Genomic DNA, 9,817 nt, shown 5'->3' on the forward strand with positions numbered 1-9,817 from the left:
TGCTTATATATATATATTAAAGCGCTTTTAGCATTAAATTAAAAGGAGATTAATAACGTTTAAGAGATAATGTTACTTCGTCTGTTTTGTGCGGGGTTTTATATTTAAAGACCCAGCTTTATTAATACGTTCGGAAAAAGCTCCCTTGATGGAGCGTATTCTTACAGTGCTGTCTGGGAAACTATAAAACATTAATGCGCTGAAACAGCTTCAGAGAGATGCACCAGTAACTATAAGCAACCAGAGAAACGCATTCTCCTGATGTACAACGGCTTTTGCGCCTATGCGTGTCTGTGGACTTGCATTATAAACATACCCACTCGCTAAAAGTTGCAGTATGTGAAATACCCACAGCGACGTTTTAAGTAAAATACCTACATATTCTTGGGTATGACTCTTTAGATAGAAAGCCGTGTTCGAGAATACTGAGGGGGAAAGGCCTGATGTTAATACAGCCTTGAAGATCTTTATTTTGGCCTACCGCAATAGCACGAACACAGAGTCAGACGGTATTTGGTTTATCTTGTTTGAGGGCTTGGCATAAGGAACACGGGCCTTCCTTATCTCTGGTTGTTCGGTTTTCTGCGCTTTCGGAGCATCCCCGTGCCAAATCAAGACTGGAACCTTCCAAACGCCAGCAAGGCAGTCCTGCCTGTCTGTTTCAATACTGCAGTGACCATCTCACCCCCCTGCCCAGCTGATCTCGCTGGAAAGCTACATTATGACATAACCCAGCTGAAGACCCCCGCCCCCCCCCCCCCCCAAAAAAAAAAACCCAACCAAACCCAACAAAACATCGAAGAAAGAAGAAAAGTTCAAGACGAAACAAACAGGAGTGTATTTGAAAGGCTATATTAAAAGTGCTTTTGATTTCTCTTTGTGTGTCATGACTTGCACGACTCCATACACATCATGAGCAAGAGAAGTTTTATTGGTGTCCTCTCCACAGAATGTCCAGGAAGGCGTCGTGCGCAATTTCAGGCGCAGGTCCGTAGCACTCGTGTAAAAACATTTCTAAAACAGCACAGGTGATATTCTCAAAGCGAGTAGACTGTTGTTGGGTTTTTTTTTCTAAATTTCTTTATTTTCTTTTTTAAATTCTCACTTCAATTTTAATTCTTGGAGAACATAGCTTCGACAACATATATCGCACTCATTATAAGAAGCAAAAGGTTATATCAAAAATTATTAGTAGAGAACCACAGGAATCTGGTTTGGAACCAGAAAAAATACAAAACAGATATAGATACATAGACACAGGACATTTCTTATAATCGTTTGGAAACGTAATTTTCCCGCTAAGTCTTGATTCTTTTTTTTAATGCGCATACGATGTGTTTCGTTTTTTTAAGTTTTCTTTTTTTTTTACAAAAATGAAAATAAAGACTAATATTTTACAAAATGAAGAGCAATGTTCTTGTTGTGGGTGAATGGATTTACACAGGAGCCAGTCCAGTTCCTTAATTACTGTACAGAACATATCCATCCCATTCCCGAAAAAAAAACAACAACCAAAAAACAAAAAGAAAGTACTCGATGGTCCGGATTCCATGTTCTCTAGGGCTCAAATCGCGAGGTCCTTCCAAATTGTTCATCTGAGCTCCATATATATATATACAGGAGCGTGTGTGTTGTATATATATATGGACTCGCGAGACTCTCCTCTTGCTCGAGTTGGGGTTTTCTGTTTTGGTCCTCTTTTAACGCTCTCTCCTTCTCGTCATTGGATGGACATGTAAGGCCAATTGAAGCTGCTTCCAGACAGCAACATATCCCTGATGAGGGTTTCAATCGGAGTTTTACCTACCAAGCGGACGAAGAAAAGCTGTTCGATTACCGATGAGGAGACGGTGCGCAGAGAGGGCAGTCGCAGCAACAGCTTGCCAAAGCGGCTGGGCTGGTTGGGATACTGGCTCCTCACATACTCCTCTAGGGCGCACTGAGACTTCTCCTGTAGGCTTTCGATGTGAGCAGCATCTGACAGGCCACAAGCGTCTGACCAGCCAAAACAGAACACAAGAAAGGACTCAGGTTATCATCAAGCACGACTGTTAGGTATCACCGAGCCACCGCAACACAACATGCAGGCCATGTGCCCTTTCAACACCACCCCTCTGAAGCACAATTCATGCAGCGTGTGTGCAAATCAAGCATTCGACACCAATTTACTTTCCGAAATACATCGGAAGCAACCGGGTTAGGAAAATGCACCCGAGCCGCACGCTACGATGTTAAGCTCCAGGACTGAGGACAGAGACTGTGTCGTTTCGTGGGGTAACAGAAGTTGAATTAAACGTGTAAGGAGAAAGCTTAATCCAAGAATAATGCTGAATCACAGAAACACTGGGTGACGAATGATTCAAAACACGGCATTAACTTATTTTACATAATCCAATGACTATTTTTCTCTTCCACGTTTCTGCCCTGCCTCCTGTCCATTTCGTTAGCGCAGAGACTAGGCCCTGGAAGCACTCAGAGACCTTACCCAGAGCGAAGGCAGTAGTCATGCTTGCAACACGTCAAAACAGAAAAAGGTACCATGACAACAGCAAATGCAACATTAAAGGATCTTTCGTATGTTTCTCTTTCAGCTAACTTCAAAAACGACGCAAAGTTCTTTTATCATTTCGAAGCCAATTTCCGCCGAATTTCCAGATCGTCTTCTCAGACACCCCAAGTCTGTTGTTCTCTGACAAGAAATTAGCGAACACTATGATCACCAAAAACCTTTTTTGGGAAAATGAATAACAGTAGTATCGCGTTTAAACGTTCACGACCTTGCGCTCGTAACTTGTATATATGTGTGTTTGTGACACATAACGGAACAAAGGTATTTATGAAAGAAACCTGTATTTCTTAAGCAGAGTAATCTATTGTACATTTCACAATGGTATCCCAAAGCCTTCACGACCAATCTTCATTTCTCTGGGCAATAATTCACCATGGTTAGACTCAATAACCCCATGAACTTGTGAACTGGGCTGAGGCCAAGCTAAGATCTTAGTGTGATTTGCAAAGACCTTAAATTGGGGAGGGCAGCAGATGTACACATCCACTTGTGTTAAAATTGAGCATTTTGTTCAAATAATAAATGCACGCTTACATAAAGGAAATCTACATGCATTCATACTACGACATGAATAGTATCTGTGCTTGTGATTTCGACTTCTACTGCAAAGCTCTTTTTAAAATTTGAATTAAATCAAAAACAACTCCGTTGCCCCCCTACACTCCACCTGCGTACCCCAAATTTTAATCATGGCAACATTTTAAATACACAAATCAGTAAATACTTAATGGCATTAAGCTGCTTTTCATTTTAAGCAGAATTCAATGTTACTATGATTCTTGAATACGTCTGGCTTTCACAGCTGATGAGACACTTTTCCTTAACTCGAATTAAGTTTTTAAAAAGTGTTCTTCCAAGCTGTAAATAGCATAATGCTCAATGCATTACCACAGCACAGAAAATGCGAATTATATACATTATATATTTATTTTATTATTAATGTTTTATTAAGGAGATAATATTCGACAGAAAAATCACGAAAGTAAAATGTTGGTTATTTAATTTTCTTATGATTGGGTATTTCTAAAAAAAAAATGTCACGTAATATACTTTAAAGTGCTTTAGAAGCAATGTTAAAATTCAGGTCACGACCTTTCCACTGGAAAAATCCACCTTCGAAGAAGAGGAAAAACTTCCAGGTGATGCACAAAAAAGAAAAAATAAAACAAAAAAAGCGCTTTCTCGAGGCCGTGATCAGATGTGTGAAAATTGTGTTATAAATTTATACAGAGGTCAGTCTAGAGCAAAAAGCTTACAAGCAAGGAGAGTTTAAGAGCTGGGAATAAAACAACTCTTTCTCCAAATTCCCTCCTGGCCAAAAGTCGAAACAAGTTAAGTTACAAGCGGAACTTTAGTGTACGTGTGTGTAGTATCTAGGGGTGGACGTTAGGTGTTACATTCAACACACATTTTCGAGGACTTAATAAAAATGTTGATTACACGATTAGAACACTGCGTTGCGTTTGGAAGATTGCTTCGTCTTGCGCATCTTTCCATATTTATTGGATGCGATATTCTTTGTACACGTGTTGTTTTTCAACGTTTTAGAGGTTTTTACACACATACACAAACACACACACGTGCACAATGAATTTAAGCAAAAAAAAACGTTGTTCGAATTGTTGTTCGTGTTGTTGTTTTAACGGTTTGACAAATCAACTGCCTCCAACTTTTTGTATTTACACAAGCAGCCAACAACTGCGAGTAAGCATTAACGTAACCCTAATTCCAAGGGCCCTGGAAAAAAAAATCGAGCTAGTCATGTTTGGACATTCTGACGTTTTACACAGATGAACGCTTGCAGCACATATTTTATTTAGCGTAAAATTCGAAAGATGACGTACGTGAAAAATGAGAATGACATTTTTTTTTTCCCTTTGAAGGGGTAACTTTGATTTGTTACTTTTCCTCCTGAAGCATTTTGGAACACTGCTACAAAGAACATTCCCCTAGAAACCTACTGACGTCCGATTATTACAGTTTTCGAAATTATTTTAATTATTAAAAAGCTGCTGCGAATTTTTCCGTTCTCAAAAAAACAAAAAAACCTGCATCTGCCATTGAGGTGGGAAGCAGCACTCAAAGTAGGCTGGATAGTCTGACAAGACACGAACAAGGCAGCCTCGCATAAATGAAGCGTATGATCTTTAACCGGGATGTCGATGACTAAGAAGTATCGTTCAAGGACCCTGCCACCAAAGGAAGGCCATTTACCCATGAATACTAAAATTTAGTGAAGCTATATGTATTAAATAAGCATTATTGAATCGTGGTCCAATATTTGCAGGTCCTCTCTAAGGCCTGGAAAACTCTTCACTATGCCACCCGTCTTTCCACACTGCGATTTCATTTAAACGTGCCGGTCCTCACTTGCAAAATGCCATATTTTATTACACCCGTCGGATTTTTAAAAGTAAGATTACGCCGTCATTTTCTAACACAACGGAAAGCGCGAAATAGCTTCGAAGAAAAAAACAAACTTTTGTTCGAACAAAATGTGCAGTTAAACAGCGGGGCGTTTGTATTTGAATAGAGGGTCTAAATGTTATCTTCTGTACGATGCTAATATTACTTCCTTAAGTGTGTTTTTCTTAAATTACGTCTGGAATCCATAAATAAATAGAGGGATGTTCCTCGCCGGCCAATGTGCCAGTATTCACATCGAGTATGGTTATTTAATGTCGAGATCGTTTTACCCTTAAAGCATTAAAAACGTTTTTTTCCCCCCCGTCAGAAACTAGATAACGTACATCAAAACCATCGTCAATGCAGACACACAGGGTAGGACAATGTGCAGAGAAACACTAAGATGTGACACAATTAGCCACATGAAGAGCGGACTCACAGGGAACCACAGTTTCAGAGCGGTATCAGATATCGCGGCAGTCTTGTATTGGAAATGTAGCACATGTAGAGGAGAGGAGTTTATTGCCATATGTACATGGACGCTGGAATTCTTGTGTATTTCTCGCTACACCACATTCAGGAACACTTTTCACTCCTTCCTTTTACACGACTTGTAAATACAGCCCCTACGTGTCTTTATTATTTTCTCCTTCTTAAAATAGGCATCGCGTTTTACCCGCTATACCTTTTTTTTAAAAAAAAAAACAACAGTTTTCGTCCCCTCACGTATCGATGCCAAACAGTTTCGTGGCCCTGTTAGAGGATTTAGTACAGGTTTTACTCAACTGCTTTGCAAGAGTAGTTTGATTTCTAAATATAATCTGAGATTTTCTTTTCTTTTTCTTTTTTCTTTTTTCTTTTTTGCGGCTGCTGTTGTTTTTCAAGCCCGTATTCCTACACTCGGGAACCCCCCGAAAGGCGACCCTCCGTCCGCGCTGACCCTCTGTCCGGCTGCCGCTACTCACCTGATGTGAACAGCACTATGGCTTTGATGCAGCTGTACTCTGCGGAGTCGACGTGCAGGGCCTTGAGCTTCTCAACCTGCTCCTGGAAGATGCGGATGTGGTCCATGAACGCCACCACCCGATCCGCGGACATCGGCGAGGCGTGGAGGCCGGCCGCCGCCAGCAGAGGGGCCACATGCAGGGGCATGGAGCACTGCGCCGCGTTCAGCACAAACAACTCGCTCCAAGTCAGCCTGAGCAGAGACACCTGGTCTGTGATCTGCAGGTCGGGGAAGAAAGGGATGTTCCGGGCCCACTCCACGGCGCTGAAGAGCAAGCGAGCCGCCAGCTCGCAGATGTTCTCGATCCCCATGATGTTGTTGGGCTGCATGCACTGGCTCCCGTAGCGGGAGGTCGGGTAGGGCTCGGCCCGCAGCAAAAGCGAGATGTATCCGGAGAGATAGCAATGGCCGTTCAGGGGGTCCCCGTTCGTCAGCGCATACTGCCCTGGGTTCGGCTGGGTCGGAGGCATTCTTCCTCGCTGAACCGCTGACAAAAAGAAAGAGAAAGGAGAGGAAATGTGCATCCAGGGCCGGTAAACACAGAGTTTGTGGACGGGAGATGAAAACCCACAAAGGAAGAAAAAATAAAAAACCCTTCGTCGTGTATTGCTTCGACCCTGCGTCCAGAAAAGCCCTTTTTACAGCCAGTCTGTTACAAAAAAAAAATCTCCACACACTGATCACGATACCCATAAAACAATTCTAATCGTATTTTTAAATAGTTAAAAAGGATCCTTAAATTTAATTTTAACTTAGCACCAGTCCTCTTGATGTATATATATATATTTACTCTGCTATTGTGCAGAAATGATTACATTTCAGTATTTGTTTTTCATTAAATTCATTACTTACAATATGAAAACATTAAGGGAACTTATGGCACGATTTCTTGAACGCTGGTAGAGGGAAGTCATTCAGACATCTATACACAGTGAATACACAACTGTGTAGCTGCCTAAACACAGGATTCATTAACCATCTGAATGCAAAGCGCAATCATGCTTGCATTTTTAAGGACGACTACATATTTGTTTCTTCTCTGCCTCATTTTCCCTTAGAAGTCTTAGACACATTGACACAATTACAAGGGGACGGACTGAATTATTTTACAAATGAATTTATATACATATAAAATTTCGCATCTGTTTTGAACATCAGACGTTGTGATTAGGAAATAGTGTAGTGAAGGAACAGAGATTGGAGCTCCTGCCTCATATCTGCGAAGTTGCAGAATTCGTGAAATCGAAGGAGAATTGCTGTTGTTCTCACCATGAAACAGATCAGAAATACAAGCCATCGCTCCTCTCCCCCATTGCATCCTCGATCAACATTCAACCGACGCTGATATCTAACAAATTATTATTATTATTATTATTATTGGTATTGTTATTAATCAGCTATTGTACAACACGATTTATAAAGAGAAATACACGCCGGAATAAGTAAAGCCGCCAAGTTTTGTACTGTAACCAGGTCCCTCGGTAATATTATTATATATATATGGGTCAGACGGGGGGACTTTTATTGTTACAAATCCGAAGATTACGGCAAGAGTAAGCAATGCACACGACGCAAAAAAAAAAATACCGTGCAGAGCTGAGACTTATCGAAACCGTACTATAACAGTCCAAATACGACTGCTTTGTTAAAACCCCCTAATGTCCCAAAAGGATAAGCTTGTCCGCCGTACAGCTTTAACTGTAAGAGGGAAGTAAAACAAGGCATTATAAGCTTAAAATTAAAGGGACGGCGAGCGCGTAAATATGACAGGAAAACTACAATTATTTCACGCTGCACGACAGGGCGACACGTCTGGGGGAATCAATAACAAGAGTTTTATAAAAAAATATTCACCTTCCCGCCTCATGCCCACTTTTAAACACTTCTTCAGTCGGCAGTACTGGCACTGGTTGCGGTGGTGCTGGTCGATGGGGCAGTTCCTGTTGGCACGGCATGTGTACGTTAAGTTCCTTCGGACACTCCTCTTGAAGAAACTTTTGCAGCCCTCGCAGGTGAACTGACCGTAGTGCTTCCCGCTGGATTTGTCCCCACAAACCACACATTCAATATGCTGTTGATTCTGTCCTGAATTCTGCTGGCTCTGCCCCTTGTCCCCGGCGGTGCCTGGCGTTGACGGGGGTCCCGGCTGGCTTGGGGTCTGCGGAGTGTGCGGGGCTCCGGACGCCGCCTGCTGCTGCTCCCTCGCCGGCTGTGCTACTGGGTTCGGGCCGCTCGGAGTTCCTCCGGCCACGTCTTCCTGCGTATCTCGCCAGACGCTAACTACCATTGCCATATCTCGGGCCCGAAAAGTGCTGTTAAGCGAGCGGATCGCTGGGGGTTTTGAAAGGGGGGAAAAAAACGAGATTTCAGACACGGGGAGCGCAAAGTCAAACCGGAGCAGGCGATCACATAAGACAAAGTGGGAGAAATGGACGATCAATACATTCAAATTCGAAGTGGCGAGAGGAAAGGCACCCGATCAGGATATGCAAGTATCGGGAGGCCAGTTCCAAGGTAAATTGCAGTCAGCCATTCAGGAAAGCTATCTTGGAAAATGAGGGAACGAGAGCTTACAGATCACAGAGTTTGCTTTAAAATAGCCTAATAGTAGGCAGGACGGATTCACTGAGAAGCAGCGAAATAAATAAAAAAAAAAACAACACGCGATCCAAAGTATGGCGAAAATAAATCCTCTTCTTTCTTCCCGGCTCCTTTTACTCCAGTCTTGACTGGTGGAAGTAGAAGAAAAAAAAAAAAACGAAGATCGGAATTTTCTCTCTGATATATATATATATGTTTTAAATAAAACTCATCTGGAACAAAAACGACAACAACAAAAAAAAATAATAATAATAATAACGTCGCTGAAGTGCCCCTGTAGTTTCACCTCTCCAGCAGGAACGGAGCGAAAGAGAAAAGATAAAAAAAAGAGAAAGGGAAAAAAACAACTAATAGAATATGCAAGGAGGAGAGACCCAAAAATGAATGCGTTTAAACGGGAAGACCAGCAGAGCAATGTTTCCGAAACGGGTATCTGCGCGAATGTCTGTATATAGTGAACTTTGACACTACTATTGAAACTGACACGTTTCTATGGAGATCGCTGCGCCTTATATGGTGTTCATGTCAAGGAGCCAAGCGAGGGGCTGCTGGCGAGTGATATCAAAGGCGAGTGACTGGTCAGAGCCCTGCATTGGGGGGGAGAGAAATGAGAGGCTAAGGTTAGCCAAGCCTCTTTCACTTCATTGGTTAGAGTCCTCGTTCCTTGCTACCTACGACTGGGGCTTCTGACAAGCACCATTTACATCGAGCTCGCCCTGCGCTGCTATTTACTTTGAGACCTGATTAGTATGGGTCGTCTATTGTCACAAAAAAAAAGAGAGAGAGAGGAAGAAATCCCGGATAGAATAGCCAAAAAATATATATATATATTTTTTTAGACGGGGGGTAAAAGCGCACGTGAAATAAATAAACAGGCTGGCGAAGCGCAGCGTCTCCGGCTGAACCCCGGAAAGTTTGCTGGCGGATTGTTAGGAGCCCTTATCTTAATTATTAATGCTAATACCCAGCACCGTCCCCTCCGCCCGCCAGTCACACACAGAGTTGCGGGAAGAGTCCTTGCGGTGTGTCCGGGGCGCCTCCGTTTTCGCCACCGGCCCCGGGAGGGGGAAAAGTAACGGTTGCGAGAGAAAAAAAATAAATAAATGGTTATTTATTGCACAAACGTACGGATGCGAGAGCGATTGCGGGGGAAAAGGAGGTGGGTTTCAACGGAGTGTGTAAGTTCGTGGAACTGGAGAAATGTGCCATTTTGTAAAAGAAATGCTTGCTTTTAA

General features: G+C 42.4%; 1 protein-coding gene across 1 annotated transcript; it reads right to left on the reverse strand.

Moving 5' to 3' along the window:
- Positions 1-1,057: 1,057 nt before the first annotated feature.
- nr2f1a (nuclear receptor subfamily 2, group F, member 1a) lies at positions 1,058-9,159 on the reverse strand. The gene is made up of 3 exons (XM_088910919.1): positions 7,836-9,159; positions 5,941-6,468; positions 1,058-1,995 (listed from the first exon to the last, which is right to left on the reverse strand). Exons 1-3 carry the CDS (start codon positions 8,272-8,274, stop codon positions 1,721-1,723), a joined length of 1,242 nt encoding a protein of 413 aa, XP_088767045.1. The 5' UTR covers positions 8,275-9,159; the 3' UTR covers positions 1,058-1,720.
- Between the last annotated feature and the right edge of the window lie 658 nt (positions 9,160-9,817).

Source organism: Atractosteus spatula, chromosome 3 (genome assembly GCF_055471065.1).
Source record: "Atractosteus spatula isolate fAtrSpa1 chromosome 3, fAtrSpa1.hap1, whole genome shotgun sequence".
Lineage (NCBI taxonomy): Eukaryota > Metazoa > Chordata > Actinopteri > Semionotiformes > Lepisosteidae > Atractosteus > Atractosteus spatula.

What these genes read in the sequence shown, in the direction of transcription:
- nr2f1a (XM_088910919.1), bottom strand. Translation starts at nt 8,274, where the DNA reads ATGGCAATGGTAGTTAGCGTCTGGCGAGATACGCAGGAAGACGTGGCC. An exon ending in AGTGGGCATGAGGCGGGAAG is followed by an intron (nt 6,469 to 7,835) that starts GTGAATATTTTT and finishes TCTTTTTGTCAG; the next exon opens with CGGTTCAGCGAGGAAGAATG. An exon ending in CATAGTGCTGTTCACATCAG is followed by an intron (nt 1,996 to 5,940) that starts GTGAGTAGCGGC and finishes TTGGCTGGTCAG; the next exon opens with ACGCTTGTGGCCTGTCAGAT.